The sequence below is a fragment of the Spermophilus citellus genome (genome assembly GCF_964194105.1).
Source record: "Spermophilus citellus genome assembly, chromosome: 15".
NCBI lineage: Eukaryota > Metazoa > Chordata > Mammalia > Rodentia > Sciuridae > Spermophilus > Spermophilus citellus.
In genome coordinates, this window is record NC_138195.1 from 26537630 (window position 1) to 26558613 (window position 20984).

The following is a 20984-nucleotide window of genomic DNA, read 5'->3' on the forward strand; positions in this document are numbered from 1 at the left end:
GGTTGTTCTGAATGACTCGTGGATTTTACCCAAGGTAGTGATCCTGGATCTCAGGTTTACTCAAATTTTATTTGTACAACATTAGTCCTTCAAGATGAATAAAGTTTCTATGGTCAATGATATTTGAAATGCATATTCACAAACATATCAGCACATACTGGGTCGGGTTCTTCTTTCCCCTTACCCGTGGCACCCCACATCTTCATGCCCAGCAAGAGTCTAAATCTGAGCCCTGTGGATTTACAGTCCGGCCAAACTTTGATTCTCATGGAATCTTCATAACTGATTAGAGAAGGTCATTGGGCTTTCATCATCTTTGGAGAGCTTCAAGTGGACATTTTCTTACTGGATTTTTAGTCTTTAAACTTTCTGAGCCATCTCCTGAGCCCAAGTTTTAAAATTCCTTCTGTGATATAAGTGAACCACTTGTAAAGGCCACTAACCCACATGAAGTACAATCAGTTGGCAAGGAGTGTCTGTCTTCCAGGAAGGAACTCGGTGGCTCTGGGATTTTCCTTCTTTTTCATTCCTTTTATTGGTTTTATTTGAAATATAATTCTAATTAATTATTTTTATTGTCCAACTTGATTTCAGATATACTATATAATTATAGAAAAAGTGGAAACTGATACACAAGAAAATAAAAATTACCTATAATCACGACCCAAGAACAACAACTGTTGACCTAGGATCTTTTTTTTTGAAATATTTTATTTACATTTTAGTTTTCAGCAGACACAACATCTTTGTTTGTATGTGGTGCTGAGGATTGAACCCAGGCCGCATGCATGCCAGGCGAGCGCGCTACCGCTTGAGCCACATCCCCAGCCCCATGATCTAGGATCTTTATCATTTCTACATCTCAGTATAGCCTTTATCTCTATCATTAGAAGGAAATTTGTCTCTTATTCTTCATGGTTCCCCCCCCCCCAGGTCTAGAAATACCCACTAAACACAATATCTACCCACGGATATAAGCCAACACACATCAGAATGACTGTGGATCAGCCTTGCTATCAAGGAAGGTGATAGTTAAGTCTTCTCCATCTTCTTCCTCTGGACTTTCTCCACCCGGTTCAGACCTCAGTAGGGAAAAGAATGGCTGCTTATGATCCCCCTGGGAACCCTTACATTTCTCTCTCACACTGTCTCTTACACTTTATGGCATTCTTGATGTGTGGAGCTGAGTATCAGTTGCCGTTAATGCTACAAACATGCTCCTACTTTTCCTTTCCTTGGTATTTAATTGCACATTATAATGCAAGGGGAGTTTTGATTTGTTATTGGTGCAGGAGAGGAGAGTTTGGATTGATGGGGAGAGCAGAAAAGTTGATGTGAATGGTATAGTGTCTTATTCCCACCCAAGCCTTTTATTGAATTTGAACTTTTTACAGTTAGAGGAATGAGGGCCCAAAATCACAGAACTGTTTAAGAGAGGCTGTGTGTCCCTAGACAAAGCAGAGCTGCTTTGGGGCTTAGTGACAAAATGTGGTACAGAATTGGAAAGGCAGACATTTTTCTCACCTCTGAAACAAACCCAGAAATATTTTGGCTTTTCAAAGATTGGAAGTGAGGGGTTGGCACAGATGACAGGGTTTTAGCTGTAAGCAGTGGTGATCACGATGTGTCATAGTTAGGATGTGGAGGATCACAGGTGGATCAGGAGGAGGATGCTGTGGCTGGCTTACTGTGGGACTGACTATAGGAGAGACCAGAGATTTCCTAAAATTATCAGGGAATATTTTGGGAAGGCCTAATTTCCAGATATTATCCAGTTTGGAGTTTGGGAGATGATGGCTATCTATTTGAGAAATATTAAATGTACATCATGAGTCAGATATCCTTCTGGGATTAAAGAATATGAAGGTGAGAGTGAATGCTGTGGTTGTAGTGTGGCCAGGGGGGGAAGAAAGGGGTTTTGGGATGGGGAGGATCAAGACTTGCACCCTGCTCCTAGCCACATGAAGACTCTGAATTGAAAGATTTTTTAAGGGAGTGGGGGGGGGGAATACCAAGGTGAACAAAACAGATAAAGTTCTTCCCATGGAGCTTAGATCCTAGTACGGGAGACCAGGAGATAAATTTGATCATTATTTTAAAAATTGTTGGTTAAGGTCTGGGACATCTGTGTGTATAATATCTACCTACCTATTTATCTATCAAATGCATACGTACATGCATGTACTATAGGTGTGTGTATATATTATACATGCATAGTATTTATACACAAGTAGGTATTACAAACTTTTATTTATTTTTAAAATTTATTTATTTGTTCTAATCAGTTATACATGACAGCAGAATGTTCTTTGATTGATTGCACACAAATGGAGCATAATTTTTGACTTCTCTGGTTGTACCCAAAGTATGATCGCACCATTCGTGCAATCATACATGTACCTAGGGTACTGATGGTCATCTCATTCCACCATCTTTCTTACCCCTATACCCCCTCCCCTTTGTCCCATCCAAAGTTCCTCCACTCATCCCATGCTCCCCCACCATTATGGATTAGCATCCACTTATCAGAGAAAACTTTAGGCCTTTGGTTTACCTGCAAATGTCATATATTACAAACTTCTGTAAACTTAATATACCATAATATTTTGTAGTTAAATATCATACTAGAACACTGTTTTTAATGGTTACATAATATTCCCTCAGATGGGCATGTCCTTCCTTCTACTATCTCTTATGTTGGAAATCTGGCATGTCGTATTCTGAATTATGATATTTAATCTCAGTGTCCTGACTCTGGCCCCACTCCTCAGGGTCCCAAGACTTCCAGATTCACCTGGGCTCAGGAACGGTGCCCTCCATTAGTCTTTGCTGATGCTCAGTTGCTTTGGCCCTCAGGGTGACCTCTGCATGGCTTGAGTAGCCCTGTAGCCTCTACTGCTCTAGTGTGGCATTTCTGGACCAGAGGTTGCCTGTGGTTCTCATGGGAACAGGGCAGTCTTGGAGCAGAGTGGGAGAACAGCTCTCTCCTCGACAAGACTTGCCTTTTAGGCTTCCCAAGCCATTGTTCCCTGGTGCCTAGGGTGTGTCAGCATTCAGTGAAATAAAGCTCTCCCTTTTTCTAGGTCTAAAGTCTGCCTCCAGGTTGGGGCTGGGGACAGATTCAAGATGATACTCTTCGTTCTGCCTCAGTATCCCTATGCCTTCCTAAGGCCAACCTTGACAAGCTTGGCTTCTTCCCTCTGGCTGAACCACTTCCTAGGGTGCTTTTCAGCCTCTCGCTCACCTCTCACCCCCTAACCCTGACAGGGACTTCTTTACTGTCCTGTCAGTTCCCAGACATGTCCTGCCCACTCTGGACCTCAACAGTGAACATAGCTCAGGTTGCCTTGTAGCTGGTCCCACCCGCCATGCTCCTGGCACACCCAGATCTTCCTGAAACCCCAGAAACCAAGGGCACATGGAAATATGATATCCTTGCTATGATAAACTGATTAATAGTCTATTAATATATGTAGCTATGGTTATTCTTTTAAGCTAACATTTCTCAAGGCAAATTTTTGGAGCCTAAGGGTGTGAACATTTTTAAAGGTTCTGGTACATATGGTCACATTTGGGCTGATATACAGAGAGTGGTCCAGGCTGTCATTAGCATCAAAGGCATAGGGAATAGAGGCCCTGTTTTGTGTTGAGCAGGAGGGCAGCTAGTGCACAGAGCTGTGTGAAAGGGTTGGCATCGGTCTCTCTTTGGTGGCGTAAACTCAGTCATCAAAGATAAACCATCTCAAGAACTCGAGGTCATTGGGGGTTAGCATCCTACACAAGTCTCTTATTTTTCTACTCCCTGCTCTCCCACCATCTTCCCCGTGCTGACAGGGTTTCACAGGGCTTCAGTTCTGCCAGGTGGGAGGACTCTTCTCTGACTCCCTGGGGCAAGATGACTTTATCGTTACTGATGCAGGACACACTCTGAGGGGCAGAGCTGCTGTTCCTTTAATCAGCTGTCACGGATGCCTTTACAGTGACAGTGCTATGGAAGGATCCCTGGGTCTCATCAAAAGGGCAAGCCCTGCAACTTAGGGAGACTATCCCCAAATAAAATAGAATAGAATGAAATAAAAAGGACTGGGAATGTAGCACCTGCTCTAGGTTCCATCCCTAGTACCACAAAAAGCAGGGGAAAACCCTTAGGATGTCTTCATTTCTCTGGAAGCATTGGTAAAGGTGTCCTCTGGAAGTACCACACAGTGCCAGAGAACAGTGTTGGCTGACTGAGGGGAAGTGTTGTTGGGATAGACCCTACTTTGCCGGAAGTCCTGCCTGTTAGTGTGACCAGCTGTCTAGTTTGGCCCAAGACAGTTCAGTCTTAGCACAAAGAGTACCAGGCAAACTGGGGAAGCTGGTCACTCTACTCCCAAATAAGCACCAGGTCTGAAATTCCTGTGAGACAGTTAGAAGGTGAAGATAGTTGATTCTGGAGCATCTCATTAAAATACAGTGGAAATTAATCCTGGGCTTGGAAACCAGAAGCTTGCTTCCTTTCTCTCTCTGGTCAGGAGTGCAGCAGGGTTGGGTAGTAAACTTTCCTCTGTGTTTTATTTTTCTCATCTGTAAAGCCTGAGGACTAAACTTGCCCTGTCTGCTTCACAGAATGGCTACAGGAATCAAATGTGATATTGCCTAAGAAATTTTGTAAGTTATAAGAACTTGGTCAGCGTAATATGTCTTTATTGTTCTAAGACATTTATGTTAGTGACATGTGAGTCTCAGTTATGATTTATAAATTGATCCCGATTTTCATTTCTCAGCCTCACATTCAGTTAGGGATAAATAAACCCATATGTACAATAACCTAGATGGTGTCTGGGCAGATTCTGAGCTGGGGGTCAAGGAAGACCTATGGGTTTCTAGCAGAGCTGGAGTGAGGTTCTGGGGGCTGCTGAGACACCAACCTGTGAAAAGGCAGTGTCAGTTCTTTTGCTGCCTATAGGCACATCCACCATTTATGGGTCTTCTTCCTACTCACTCGTGGGAGGCAGGATGAATTGGGGGTGAAGGTGGTTGGAAGATTAATCCCATTCTGTCAGGCATGGAACAGGCTTTTCCAAAGAGCAATCAGTAAACGAGTCAAGAATGGCCAAGAAAGAGACGGGTTGCCTTTTTCTCCTCGTCTTCTTTATCTTTTCCATTTTGTAAGAGCCCAATTTAGTGAAATGGGCCTTTAGCAGGATGTGCTTTAAATGCAACACTCTGTGGAACACAAAACGCAATGGGCAATGTGAATTGCTTTTTGTGTTCGGAATTTTCGGTGCCCACATTTGCCTGACTTCAGTTCACTACTTGAGAGAGAGAGACAGAGGAATAGAATGGAAAATGCTGTAGGCATTACAGAGGGCCCATTATCTCAAAATAATTCTTCCCTTTTAGAAAGTCACCACAGCAAGGCTGGGGGCAGAGAACAGATGTGGCTCCTAGTCAAGAATACTTAGAACCCAAACCAGAAATTCAACTATGGGAATAGCTGACAGCCAGGAGGAAAGGCCATGGTTGACTCGGTTCATACTAAGCAATAGTGTCTAGCCCCTCGAAATGCAAATGCTGTTGTTTGCCACACAAAAGCCCTGATTTTCCCTTCAACAGAGATTGTACTATGAAAATAGCATGTCCTGTGTGTAGTTGCCGCACATTCTTTCCGTTTTTTTTTTTTTTTCCTGGGTGAGTCAGAGTGCAGATTCTCGACAAGGCCGAAAAGAAAGAAAGCCATCTAATTTACATGGGCACAGAGTACCCACATCTGGATGGAGTTAGAGTGAGCGGGAATTACTTGTAGCATTTAAATATAGGCGTGCAGAGCTTCTTTCTTTTGACCATATGAGGCATTCACATATAATTCCATGAAAGCAAAACCTAAAAGTCCTACTTCTTATTAAAAGGAGCTGTTGTTGGTGTGAGTCAACCATTACAGGAACTGACCCAAACTTACAGGAACTGACCCAAACCTGGAGGCTGACAATGGGTGGCATGAGGCCACCAGACTCTCACCACCCCTTGAATGCCCAGAATTATGTAATACCGTTGAAGGCATGCTAGAACCCCCCCCCACCACCACCACCACCCCCCCGCACCATGTCTGTGCCAAGATGCTGGCAGAGATCTGAGATCTGATCCATTGGAAATCCCAAGCATAGTCATGAACTGCAGATGCTGGGAAAACTGGATGAAAATCGTTGATAGTGTCAGGGCCCATGCTGGATGGGTCCCCATGGGCTCCGATGCCAGCACTGACAGACATGTTTTCCGTTCAAATAAAATGTGGGGAAAGAGAATATGAGTAGCAGACAGCAGGCACTGAGAAAGCGAATATGAACAGCTGATATATGGGAACCAGGGAGACGAGGGGAAAGATAAATGGTTGCCTTTTAAATCTGGGTCTCATCGATACCTAATCACTGGCATCTAAGGAACAACTATATAGATTTTACAACTGAACAGATGTCTTCGTTGATGTGTAGATGGTGGGTGACATTGTTAAAGGCCTTCGTGAGGAAACTGCTGAACAAATACAGAAGATTATATTGTTAGAGGGCTAACAAGGCAGAAAATAAATACCTTGTCTCCAAATGACTCACAAAGCATTAAGACAGCACTCAGCTTGCGGAGGTTTGCCTTTTCCATGTTAGGTTTCTGCCAGGTTAACATCTGCTGGGATTTTAGGCATCTGGCCTTGACTTCTACGTCCTTCTCTGTCACCCTGAAAGTTTCCTGAAGTAGCGTGATAACACTGTCTGCCACTGGCTCAGTCAGAATTCCTTTCAGGGAGGATAACTATCTTTATTGAAGAAAGTCCTTTTAGGCTGTCAATGATAAAAGTGAGACTCTTAAGGGTGGGCTAATTGGACTCAAGGAAGTGAAGAGGAGAGCAAACCTGCTCTGCTCTGGAAACAGACTGAGTGTGGTGAAGAAGAAGAAAACAGAGAGGGTGAGAAGGGAGAGAAATTGGAAAAGTCCCCAGCATGTGGTTGTTAGGCCATCCATGGACAGATTTCTAACCGTACAGACATCTACTATTCAGTTTGAAATCTTTCTTCCCAGTAGCCAGGCTTCAGTAAAGCCTGTCTTTTTAAATGCAAAATTGCCTTTAGTGAGTGCATGTTGGGAGACCAAGGAACCAATTGAGTTTCACTTTGGGTTGGAGGAACTGGTAAACTGGGAGATAATGCGTTAGCTAAAGTAATAGGAATTTAGAGGTAGAGGTGTGGTAAGGACAGCTAGGTGATTACCAGTATCCATTCTCCCTTGCCTCCCCCCCTTTTTTTTTAACCATAAAAGAACTACCATGTTTTTCTGGAAATGGTGCTATCTAAGAACAGATGGCAGGTGTAATTCTTTTAAGAAGTTTTGTGCAACCACGTGACTTAAGATGATGTCATGGTTTGGATCTGGAATGTCCCCCACAGGCTTGTGTGTTGAAGGCTTGGTCCCCAGTGCAGCCATGTCCAGAGGTGGGGCTATGGGGCAGTGTGAGGGTCACAGTCTCTGATTGAATCAGTGGATTAATCCATCCACAGAGGAATGAACTGTTGGCAGGTGGTGAAAACTACAGGTGGTGGGGCATGGTTGGAGGAAGTAGGTCACTGGGGGTGTGTCCTGGAAGGGTATTTCTTGTCCCTGGCCCCTTATCCCTGCTTTCTGACTGTCATGAGCTGAGCAGCTTTTCTCTGTCATTCCTATTATGGTTTGGATGTGAGATATGAGATGTCCCCCAAAAGCTCACATGTGAGACAAAGCAAGAAGGTTTGGAGGAAAAATGACTGGGCTATTGCCTTAATCTAATCAGTGAATTAATTCCTGATGGGATTAACTGAGTGGTAACTGGAGGCAGGTGGGGTGTGGGAGAAAGGAGTGGTTAGTTAGGGGCGTGACTATGGGGCATACATTTGTATCTGGAGGGTGGAGTTCCTCTGTTTCTGTGAGCCTCTCTCTGCTTTCTGATCATCAGGTGAGCTGCTTCCCTTTGCCACACTCTTTCACTGTGATGTCCTGCCTCACCTTTAGCCCCGAGGACTGGAGCCAGCCACTTGTGAACTGAGACCCCTGAAACTGTGAGCCTCTCTGAATAAACCTTTCCTTGTCTACGGTGGTTCTGGATGGACCCTTTAGTCACAGCAGTGAAAAAGCTGACTAAAACAGTGCTCTTCCACCATGACCTGCCTCACCTCAGATTAAAGCAATGAAACCAGTTGACCATGGATTGAAATCTCTGTAACTGGGAGCTAAAATAAATCTTTCCTTCTTTTACACTGTCTATGTCAGATTTTGTCACTGAGGTGAAACGGCTACTGGATGTGGTAGAAAAGATATTATTTCTAGGCTGTGCCCTTAAAGGGAATGAACATGTACTTTTTGTGGGCTAGTGAATGATGGGAAGAGCTGGAGCAGCCACCTTGGACCCAAGTATGGGATTCACCTGTTGAGGATGATATCTGTCTTATCCATCCTGGATTGACAACATCTGGACTGTTACATCAGAAAAAATTAATGCGATGCCAGAAATTGCAAAAACAATTATTTTATACAACCTCAAGAAGAAAAACATGACCAATTAAACAATGACACAGGACTGAAGTGCCATTGATTATAAGATACATTCTCATTTCAGAGTTATGCAACTTAGTGAGACACTGTCTCAAAATAAAAATTAAAAAGGTCTGGGATGCAGCTCAGTTTGTCAGTTGTAGAGTGTCCCTGGAATCAATCCCCAGTACCACAAGGGGGAAAAAGAGAAGGAAGGAGAAGGATAAGGAAGAGGAAAGACGAAGACTGCTATAATGAACCCCCAAACAAGTGGCTTAATGGTTGGGTAGCATTCGGCAGAGAAAAATACTACAGATTGAAAATTTGTTGATTCTTGCTGTGCCTTGGAAAAATGTTCAGAAAAATGATCTCCAACAAAACTTTGGAAGATAAACGGCATGATACCAGATCTAGAAACGTTAGTAAAACTGGTAAGGGAAAATTTAGAATGTTGATTTATTCTAGAAACTTCCTGCTACTCTTAGATTGATGACATCAAGCTAGACATAAAAAGTTACATATATTCCAAAGAGGCTACTTTATCAGATGATATTGTTATAGCCCCAAGACTTCACATCATTTCCCAGTAAGATTTGTAAGTCCAAACAGTGAGAGCTAAAATCAGGTTAAGGGTGCTGCTTTTCCATTCAAACCTATGGTGTCACATGATCTTGGGGAAGCTACAGTTTTAAAGAGAGACAGAGGTGGGGGTTGGAGGTGGGGGTGTGGAGTACAAAGACCAGTAAATATACCATCAGTTAAAAAATAAAAATCCCTGTTTGGATAAATTCTTTGGCTGCAGTTGCATATACATGGAACCAATTGGAACCAAATAGCCAGAAGCCAAAAAATAGTTTTGAGGAATTTAATTGCCAAAGAAACCACAAGTCTGGTTTCCAAAAGCCTGTAATTCTTCCATCCCTAAAACAACCTCAACCCCCAACCCCAAATATGCCCCAAGCAGGAAATGAATTAGCCTTGTAGCTCCCGAGGAGGGCCTGGTCTTTAACATGCCCTTCAGATGTGACAAATCAGAATACGGGAGAAGGAAGAACTTCTCAGCACCATCACGTCAAGGAAATTCATCCAGTCAGGGAAGAGGAATGTTGGTAATTGCCATGGACAGATGACTGCTGGGTTTTCTCCTTTTCCCTTTTCTAATGGGAGTCTTATGTCATAATCTGTTCTTTTCTGTTCCACCATTGTAGATCATGTGCATGGGTGTAAGTGGCAAAAACCTCCTCCACAGACCATGAGGAGCCATATCAAGTCTTGATGGAAAGACAGCATCCCGTGGGGGAACCTAGATTTGGAGCTAGATGTAATAACTGGATGGAACATTCTGTTGAGTCCCTCAGGGATGGGTCCAGTATATTCTGTGAGAAGAAGGGTATGGGTGTACTTTCGAGTGGCTGGAGAGGTGATCTGTGATGGAGATGGCTGGTTGTCCTCCAACATGCATTTTCTCTTTCCTGTACTCAAAAAAATTTCTTTTTTTGTTGCTAGATCTATGACCTGGTCCTGAGATGAGGCAGCACGTCATGGGGGAAGGCAGAGCAAAGGACAGCTACTCAGTTCATGGCAGGATCAGGAGATGGGGGGGTGGGGGAAGGTGACAGGGAAGATGAGCCCTTTCAGAGCACGCTCCCAGTGACCAGCCTCCTCCTGTCATGCTCCCATGTTCCACTCACCTACTGTCACTTGCCAGTCAACCCATTCAAGCTAGGATGGACTGATTAGGTGACAGCTAATCATGTCACCCTCAACATTCCTGCATTAATACAGGAGCTTGGGGGTGACTCCTCATATCCGAGCCTTTTTTTTTTTCAGCTAGATGTGCAATTCAACAAGTTCTAGGGGATGGAGTACGGGCAGAAGTACAGTGCCACTTCTACATGGTGCCTTTGAGGCATGGACACAAGCTCTGCACGCTGTTTCCCTCTTCCTGCTGTCTGGGATGAAGGTGTGTCATGGTAGGAGCTACATCCATCACCTTGAACTCAGGCAGGGAAGCTGTGTGTTGAAGGCTGGCTTAACCTCCCTTGTTTTGGAAACCGCTGGGGCATTACTTGAGAGAGAGTGAATGAACTCCCACCTTGTTTCAGTCACTGCTGCTTTGAGTCTCTTTAGTATAGCAGCTTGAAGTAGCCCCTAAAAAATATAAGTAGTAACCAAAAGTATTCCCAACCCATGAATTCACAGAAATCTTGGGGAGGGCTTCTGAATTATAGATACAAGCCCAACCTTATTGATAGCTCAAGTAGCAGAAGACAAGATCTAGATCTCCTATGAGCCTTCCATTTCCCAGAACAGAGGAGAAAACCCAGACAGGAAGTAGAGATGCTAATATTGCCTCAGCAGCTGCTGCCCTGAAAGCTAGCCAAAAGGCAGCGGGAATCTCACTCCATCCAAAACGGTGGGTAATTTTTATATGTTAAGTGTCATCAGGTCCCTTTCTGACATTGGTGCCTCTGAGCCAATACATTACTACTGTCAGAGAGAGCTAAGAGAGGCCAACACACCTTTTTTTTTTCTTCCTCTAACAACAACAAAATATATCCAGTGATTTATAAACAGAAACGCAAAAGAGATTTTTGAATTTGTCAGTGGACTAAACTGGTTTTGTTGTGGGATTCTTGAAAGTTCTTATACAAAATGACAATTGCATATCTTGGGATTCTTGGAGCAATCTTGTAGATCCAGAACCTGGATGCTCTGCTAGTTGCATATAAGAAATAAAATGTGACTTTTTTTTTTTTTTTTTTACCAATACTTGCCAGGCTCTGTTAGAAGCATTGAGAAGGGCAACTGAAGAAGTCCGAACATATCAAGGGTAAATCAATGCTGACCTCTACCACGCACAAATGTGGATGTTTTATATGCACATGAGCCTTGACCAATCACCTGGTTCTCATTTGGAAGGGGAAGTGACTTGACCGTTAGGGAGAGCAGAGAGACTGGAGTGTGATCTTCTGATCCCAGACCCTGATCTGCTTCCCTTGCCCTGTTTGAAAATTCTACAGGGGACCCTGCTGGTGAGGAGAAACATACTACTTAGGGCTCTCGCTAGGACTGCTTAGGGATCTCTGAATTGGAGCTTTGTAATGTCCACCACCACCACATTTTAGACAACTCTACTCTCTTGATCATAGTGGTCATTCACTTACTGAGCAAATATTTATAGAGATCAACTATGAGTCAAGTGCTGTTATAGGTGTCAAGAATGTAATAGCAAGAAACCTCTGCCCCTCTGGAACTTACATAACAGTAAACAATAAATATTAGGCTAAAATTATGTCAAAATGCAATAGAAGAAAACAGGTAAGCAGAATGGGTAGTGCTAGTTTGGGGGTGAAATCTTAAATTGGGGCATCAGGGTAGTCTTTACTGAAAAAATCATTACTAAGACAAGGTCCTGAAGGAAGTAAGAGAATGAACCATGTGGATATTTCAGTGAAGCAACTGGTCCAGGGAAACGTCAGGACAAAGGACCTGATGTAGGAGGGTGCCCAGCTAGTTAGTAGAACTTCAGCTTCCTGCAGTCTTTGTGGTTCCATTCTGTCAACTTTGCATTTCTGAGACCCAAATACCTGACAAGAACAATTTAGAGGAGGGAAAGTTTATTGGGAGCTCATGGTTTCCAAGGTCTCAGTCCAGAGATGGCCAACCCCATTGCTCTGGTCCTGAGATGAGGCAGCACGTCATGGGGGAAGGCAGAGCAAAGGACAGCTACTCAGTTCATGGCAGGATCAGGAGATGGGGGGGTGGGGGAAGGTGACAGGGAAGATGAGCCCTTTCAGAGCACGCTCCCAGTGACCAGCCTCCTCCTGTCATGCTCCCATGTTCCACTCACCTACTGTCACTTGCCAGTCAACCCATTCAAGCTAGGATGGACTGATTAGGTGACAGCTAATCATGTCACCCTCAACATTCCTGCATTAATACAGGAGCTTGGGGGTGACTCCTCATATCCAAACCATAATGTGGGGTAAGATTCTTTTCAAGAAGCCTGAGTGGTATTTCTCTCCCTCCTCTGCTTCACCCCCCGCCCCCCGGCCCCAAAATATCCTGTGTAGTACTGCTGTCTCCTTTCTATGGTTCCTTTGCAACTACTGTTCTATCATTCTGTGGTTCTGCTACAACCAGCAGTACATTATTACTAGTACAAACTGGATAGTGCTCCAAGGGCTCTATCTGTTCAATTCATTTAGATATCAAGTAGTCCTAGGATGTAGGTGATATGATCTTCATTTTATAAATCAGGGCACGTAGAGGTTAAATAACTAGCTGATGGTCACATCTGACTTTTAGACCCAAGGATTTTGTACCGCAGGATTTTGGTAGGAGAGCCCCCATTGATTAACAATAACACTATAAGATGCACCTCCAGTCTGCCACTGATACGACGTAGTCTGCAATCTAGTCTCAGATGGCCAAAGTTTTTGCTATAAGAAGTAAGCCCATGTTTGGTGAATGATTCTAAGTATGGTTTTCAGAGTGGAGGTAGATCTTCCATAAACACAAATGGTGCCGAAGGGGGGAAAAATCCTCTGTTTTCTTTAGAACAAAACATCCAAGTTACATGGGAATGCACCACATGATTTTTGTGAATCGAAGTCAATTTGGCACCAACAGAAATAACCTTAGGAACAAAGTTTGTATACAGTATGTTCTTACGGAAACCACAGTTAGAACATAGAGTAAACTGTTAAAGATAGACCCTTCTTTTGGGAGTTGTATTAGCTGTCTTTGGGTGGGGACAGCAAATTGTTTCGTTTATAAGCTTTGTACATCAAAAGCTAGATCTGCTTATACTTTAAAACCAAAAGGAGGAGAAAGACTTATTTTTAGCTATCTGAAATTTAAACCAAACCCAACAATGACATATGGATGTCTCTGGCTGCACCATGACAGAATATTTCTTTGAGATGACATTAAGCAACAATATATTATTGCAGCTGTAGGAAGCCAGCGAGGTTCTGCTTTTATAACTTGGTTTACTAGCAACTGAGACACTGGACTGAAGATGGATTTCTCAGAATTAGAGTTGGCTAGCTTGAATTGAGTTCATCCGTGGGAACTGGGTTCAGTCCCAGGAGAATGAGGATATCACTGTGTGTAGGAAGAGAGATTTTCAGTGCTAAGGGAAGGCCACTTTGCTAGACAGAGGAGTACCTACTATGTTCAATTTGCAAGAGAAATCTTTATTTTTAAATTTTATGTATGTGCATTGTAAATGTTATTCTTAACTTATTTTAGGTAAGCTCAAAAATATATATTAATCTAAAAATAGTTACCCAAAATTTCCAACTTAAAAATATCCACTCAACGTTTTTAGGTAGACCTTTCCACACAAAAAGACATAAATATTGGGTTAATATACATATAGACATACAGACATATCAAAGTATAGATTTTTGTTCACTCTACTAAAACATAGGATGAAATCATTCATACAGTTGGGTAGCCTGATTTTTTTTTATTTTAATGTTTTTCAATGTGGGTATTTTATTTATTGTTTTTCTATGCTATTGTATATTTTTAACACCATGACCTTTATGTATATTTCACTTCATCTCATACATATTTTGTGCTTTATTTAACTGATATCCTGTAGGCTCCCAAGAATCAGCATGATCTGTGAATATGTTAAATTACATGACAAAGAGAATTTTGCAAATGGAATTAGTGTTACCGACCTTCAGAGAAGGAGGGCATCTTGGATTATTGGTGAACCCCTCAAAATCACATGGATGTATCAGTGGGGAAAGGGAGGCAGAAGCACAGGTCAGAGATGATGTGATGTAGCAAGGACTGGGTCATTCATTGCTGCAGGCTTTGAAAATGGAGGATAGGAGCTATGAGCCAGGAAATGTGGGAGATCTAGAAGCTGGCAACAGTTCTCAGCTGGCAGTGGTCCTCAGCCAGCAAATGGGGTCCTCAGTCCCATTACTGAAAGTACGCAAAGACCTGTTGTCTCTACAGCCCACAGAAGAGAATGCAACCCTGCCAGTACCTTGGTTTTAGCTTGGTGAAGACTCAAAGCAGAGAAATTAGACAAGCCCACTGAACCTCTGACCTCTGATACATTTCTGTTCTTTTCAGCCACTAAGTCAGTGGTAATGTGTTTAATGGTAATAGAAAATGAATATACCTATAGTTGATTATCTAGGTCATTTTTTATTTTTCACTAATTAAGTAAGGCTACAATCAACATAGCTAAGTTTGGATGCATCTGTTTGATTATTTCTTTAGGATAAATTCATTTGAGGTACTATGGGTCACTGGTACATGGAATGTTCAGGCTTTTAACGTGTAGAACATTGTCAAATACACAGAGCATCATTTCCTGATTGGGAGTGGGACAAAGGGATATAGGAAGGCTTTATTTTCCCTTTCTTTCAGCTACTGGTTCTAGCTATTTGGTTTCCATATTGTGTACAGTTTAACTCTTTCTTCTTCTCAGCTGGCCGCAGCAGCCTTTGTATTTTCTCTGTAGATGAAAATAATTGCTGCATTAGTAGAATAATGGCCAACCCAAGAGCTGCTTGAGAAGATCTCTATGGTGGAACTGCTTCTTAAAGTTTGGAACATTAGCCAAAGTGCATCAGATCCAGCTTTGGGACTGAAATGGAATTTGCTTTGCTCTTCAAACACCACTTGTACTGGCATTAGGGAAGGATGGGGGTAGGCCAAATATCCATTACTGGGCAAACAACTTGAAGTATGTTTATTTTATGGGGATCTCTCCACATACATTAGTCAGAGCTGGTCAAAAGCTAACTGCCTCTTTTATGAGACTCAAGGGTCACTGTGCACAAATACATTCAACCACATCAGAACTCAGAATTGTTGATTGGGAGACAGCTAATGTGAATGAAGGATTAGAAAAAAGTATTACCCCAGGTAATGGGTTATACCTTACCTCTGTTCCCAGCTCTGAGCCAGCTCTGCTGTTTCATGTTTAGGATGGCTTAAAGTTCAAAACAACATTAGTTTCAGATAACATATTTAGCATTTTGACTGTTTATTCTTTTCCGGCGCTACAACACTGATCACATTTTTTAAAATTCAAAATACATAGGGGTCAGACTTCGGGATAACTTGCCTATTTTTGTATCTGAAATAATGAATTATAAGTAATATAGAAAGTATTCACATTAAGAAGTTATTCACTTGATAAAAGAACACATTCTAGCATTCCTTTAACTATTGAAAGTCTAGGGAATGTAACATCACACTGAATTTACAAAAAAAACAGAATCATATATAAGTAGTATACAGTGGTGTGTGTGTATGTGTGTGTGTGTGTGTGTGTGTGTATGTGTGTGTGTGTGTGTGTGTGTGAAAGAGAGAGAGAGAGGGGTTTTAAACAACTATTTTTTTGAACAACTATTACTTTTGGCAAACCAGAAACTCATTCCTGACAAGTAACTTCATCAACGGTGAATCTTTTTTTCTTTTCTTTTTTTGTAAGTTGGGACTCAGGTTAATGACCTTGGAAGCCATATCAGCAAGTTCAGTTGTGGAAAGGCAGCCCAGGTAGTGATTAGAACACAGATCTAGAGTTGGACATGCTGGCTTTGACTCCTGCTTTACTGTCACTTACTAGTTGTGTGACTTAAGAGCATTTTTAAAGAAACTCTTTGAATCTCCTCTATAAGCAGTAACAATAATATTCACCTTGCAGTGTATGTATGACCTAGCTCACAAGCTTGACCCAGATTTGGGGTTCAATGAAGGAGATGCCTATTAGTTGTCACTCCAGAGTGATATTATTCAGATGTAGGGGGCCAAATCCATCTTTCCTTCTGGATACAAGACATAGTAGCTAGAATGCCTTGCATGTAGAAGGCACTTACTACACAAATTAATGCATTAATAAAGGAAATGAGAGGCTCTTCTTTACTTAACCATACATTCATGTTAGCAGATACGTAAATTTGCTCTAATAGAATTAACTTATCAAATAGATGAAGTCTTCCTCTTCACTTTCACGTCACTTCATAGACATTTAGAAAACTATGACTCAGTTGGACTGACTTGTTAAAAATGTTTTGTGACAAAAATATATACCATTTTAATTACTACTGATCTTATTCTTGTACTTACTTCCTCCTATCATATTTTTGCATTTTTCTATTAGGTTATTATTTGTTCATCATAAAACTGGTTTATAGAACATCCAAGTGAGGTAATGCTAGCGTGGACAACTCTTGTTTTGCCTTTGCAGCAATGTGCAACAATAACCAGTTATGTCTGACCCCCTTTCCTGGATCCATGCACCCCTGGCTTGACCCATCATTATATTTTATCCTCCTGATCAAGTGATCGGTTCAGAGAAGGATAGGTATTCTAACATTGTTCACTCAGTGGCAGTCCTGAGACTTTTAATGGATCCACTGGAGAGAAGTGGTATTTTCCATTGCTCTCCTGGGGCAGCTGAGAAGACAGGATGTAGCCACTGGTGGCCATTTTCCTGGAACATGTTGAGTGCCTTCCTGAACATAGAGCAAAGACAGAGGGGAAAAAAGAACTAAGAGATGGAGAGAGAAAGAGAGAGAGAGAGAGAGAGAGAGAGAGAGGGGGGGGGGGAAACACATTCTGGTAGTGATGTTTAACTCCTTAAAGACAGAATCCTGAATTTTTTAATGACATGAGCTAATAGATTCCCTATCTGGATCCAGTTTGAGTAAGATGTTCTGCTTGGTTAACACAGATGCTCTTTTGCTTGAGCTCATGTGTCTTATTTCCCAAATATCCTGTCTCCTTTACCCACTAAAAACCTATGTTTTCTTGAAGGCCTTATTCAAGTTCCAGCTCCTTGATGACACCACATTCTACTACCCAAGCCTTGGTCCCTCACTTGCTATAACTCCCACAGACAATTATTGTCTTGAACAGTCCTTTAACTCTTTGGGCTTAGGTTATATTTTCTAATCTCTCCAGTATCTCGTGGGGATCTTTGCTGGAGAGATAATAGAATGGAATAGTCAGTGTGTGTCTCTTTTTTAGTTTGTTTGATTTGTATAATCATGCTGGAGGACAGAAACAGCTCCTCCTCTTCCCTCCTCCTCTTCTCCCCCCACCCTTCCTTTCCCCCTTTCCCCCTGCCAAATGACCAAATACTCAAAATTCAGTTACCAAGTTTTCCTATACATTTATAAGAATTACTATTATGTCTATGGCCTCATTCCACTGGTAGGATGGCCCATGGTACGTGTGGGGGAGTAAATAAATAGGTCAACTGTGCAGCAGTCCAGGAAGATTGCTCAGACGCTGCATGCAGCTGAGAGTAAACTGTAAAGTTATTATTTATGAATGTCATGCCAAGCTAATCTAGTGGTATCCAAGTTTATCTTTAAAGCTCTATCCTCTGGAACTCTTGATTGCAGCTATAAATCTGCCCTGGGAGGTATCTCTCTGCAGTCCCAAGGCACTCTGGGTCTTAAGTGTTCAGGTAGTTTTTTGGCCACCAAGGTATCAATGCTCAGCACCTGTGGAGAAGAAAGAGAGTGTCTTCAGTAACTCCATATCTTTTTGTACATAGGTGCCCTGCCTTAGGTCAATTGAGATAAGGGTAACTATATAAAAACCTCTTTTGTCTCTGGGTTCGATTCCCAGCACCACATAAAAAAAAAACTAAATAAACAAAATAAAGGTATTGTGTTCATCTATAGCTAAAGATATTTTTTTTAAAAAGAACCTCTTTTGTAAAAATAAATAAAATTAAAGTTAAAAATCTACCTTTTAGTTAGCATCCCCTGCTCAGAAATACAGTCACCGAGACCAAGGTTACACGGTAAACAACACAGACAGATTGTAAATGATTCAGCAAACACAGACTAGGTGTACCACGAAAAACAGCAATGGAGGAGGGAGGGATCTGGAAGTATTGGTTTTGCCTTTTGCCATCTGCACAACACAGCTTCATTAATTCACCATCTCTGGCATTTCACTGTTCAGTTCCTACCAACTCACCCCGCTGGTCACAGAGCTGCTAATTTTACCCTTGAACTATTTCTTGGTTTATTGCTTTCTCTTTATTCTCACTCTACTGACTAGCTTTCGTTTCATTTTAAATATTGCTCCCTTAACTGGTCTTTCTTTCTTTCTTTTATTTTTTTTTCATATTTCTTTTCCAGACTGTTCTTCAGAGTAGCAGTTTTATCTTGTCAAACACAGTCGAGTTTTTAACAGAGCTCCATCTTCTCCTTAATACCTTCCAAACTCTCCATCATGAGCTTCAGAATCTTCCACAATGTGATTGCAACTTGCCTTTCACATCTCATGTGGTTAATTTTGTAACATAAGGACCCAGTGCCAATTGAGCATTGTTTTCTTTATTCAATGGACACGTTCTTTGACAAAGCCCAGAATCAACTGTGTAGTTTGGTGTCAGGGTTATCCTAGGTGTTTCAGGATCTGTTATATGATGAGGAGTTAGAGAAAATAAAAATGGCAGTTTTAAGCTTAACAAGGGAGATAAAACGGTATTAAATCTGCATCACAGACCTATAAAAACCAATACAATTTTAATCAACACCCTTTTAAAACCTTACCAAGCACATTGAGAAACATTGCCAAAAGCATTCCCTGGTCTTGATTTTACTAATTACTTTTAAAGGAGATGTCTTTTCTCACCAAGGGTCTGTTAACATTTCCAGGAAGCAGGTTCCCTTCTTTCCTGGAAAGTGTTGCTCAACTGTGCATTTCTAATGAAACCAGTCCAGAGATTATGAGGGAAAACCAAAAGAGATAAGGAAAGTAAATAAATAAAATTAAATCTGCTGTTAAAATGAAATGAGGACATTTTCCAGCTTGATTAGCACACTCAACGCAGAGAGAGTTTAAGCAGGCTTGAGACAAGCCCACCACTTTCTAATACATGAATACAGAAATTAGGACATTAAGTAAGGAATTCTGGAGCTGGGGACGATGGAAGAAGCTGTTAGAAGACCACTCTTATTTTGTGTATCTTAGCAGAATAATCAGAATGCAATCTGCTTGTACCATTTTTTTAAGTCTTTGGGATGAAGTTAACATCTCTTATAAGTGCCACATATCATAGAAATGCATAGCCAAGTACTCACACCCCACTATTCAATTCAGTCACACCATACCCTTCCTCAAAGAATATACATTTTACACGTCATCTCTGTCATCCCTTGCCTGTTTGTGGAAACCCAGCCGAAAAATGTCGAGTAACTTAATCAAGGTCATAACGTGAATGTGCTTGGGAGCTGGAAGGGAACCCAAGACACCCATCCAAGCACCATATGCATGAGTTCACACTGCTGGGTAAAGCACATTGCAATTGCCTGCGTGTTTAAGTGATATATCAGTGCTAAATGGTAACACATGTAACGCTTCCCACTTAGGATATGTTCTTGGCTAACTCCGTTGGAAAATATTATATGGAGATTTCTCCATGGGGGAAAAAATTGGGCAAAGTTTAAACAAAAAGAACGAGATTGGAAGCCCAGAAATATTCCCACTCCCATTTTTCTGGGAATGGTAAGGGCTTCAGCAACCTTACTTTACTGAGGCTGTTGAGAATGAATGCAGAATTGCATAGTTTATGTATTCTTTTTAGAGAGAATCATCAAATTAACGTAAGCACATCCATGTCCTGAAATACAAAGTAATGGTACAAAGCGAACCCTGTATGGAAAAGAACAAAACCCTTTTTAAAAGTTTGAGCACTCTGAGCTCATAACCAACCAACATCTTCCTGGGGTTAGGAAACATGTGGCTACCTTAGGAATTGAGGAGAGCTAAGGCAGTAGACCCCTGTCCTTTGCAGTTCAAGGAAGGCTGATATCTGCTAAGAAGGCTCTTAAGACTCTTAAAAAGCAAGTAAAGAGGCTCCTGAGTATCCTGTTATGGGTATGAATGAATCACTTCCTAACATTCATGTAGGTATCAATCAGAGTCTAATATAGTAAAGGGAAGCTGGAAAACCTTCTAGGAGAATGATGAGTATGCACTTTTTAAAAATTTTGTGTTTGTTTTAATTAGTTATACATGACAGTAGAATGCATTTTGATACATCATATATAACAGAGTATAATTTCTCATTCTTCTGGTTATACATGATGTAGAATCCCACTGGTCGTATAGTTATATATGTAATAGGGTAATAATGTCTGATTCATTCTACTATCCTTCCTATCCACTTCCCCTCCCTTCACTCCTGTCTACCTAATCTCAAGTAACTCTATTCTTCTATAGCCCCTGGCCCACCATTGTGAATTAGCATCTACATATTAGAGAAAACATTAGGCTTTTGGTTTTTTGAGATATTCTCCAGCTCCATCTATTTACCAACAAATGCCATAATTTCATTCTTTTTTAAGGCTGAATAATATTTCATCAAATATAGATATTTATTTATATTTATATATATATCCCACATTTTTAAATCTATTCATCTGTTGAATGGTACCTAG

General features: G+C 41.5%; 1 protein-coding gene across 3 annotated transcripts in view; it reads right to left on the reverse strand.

The window, feature by feature from the left end:
* Window positions 1-14743: 14743 nt before the first annotated feature.
* The window catches only part of RNLS (renalase, FAD dependent amine oxidase), a 399866-nt gene continuing 393625 nt past the window's right edge, over window positions 14744-20984 (reverse strand). For 2 of the 3 annotated variants that reach the window (XR_014019012.1, XR_014019013.1), the window contains one exon: window positions 17908-18029. Coding sequence is in view for 1 of the 3 variants with exons in the window: in XM_081268279.1 (XP_081124405.1) it covers window positions 17928-18029 (102 nt within the window). In the remaining 2 variants the exon portion in view is untranslated. Of the gene's footprint in view, window positions 18030-20984 lie in introns of all 3 variants that reach the window. The other variant, XM_081268279.1, reaches the window with a different exon arrangement.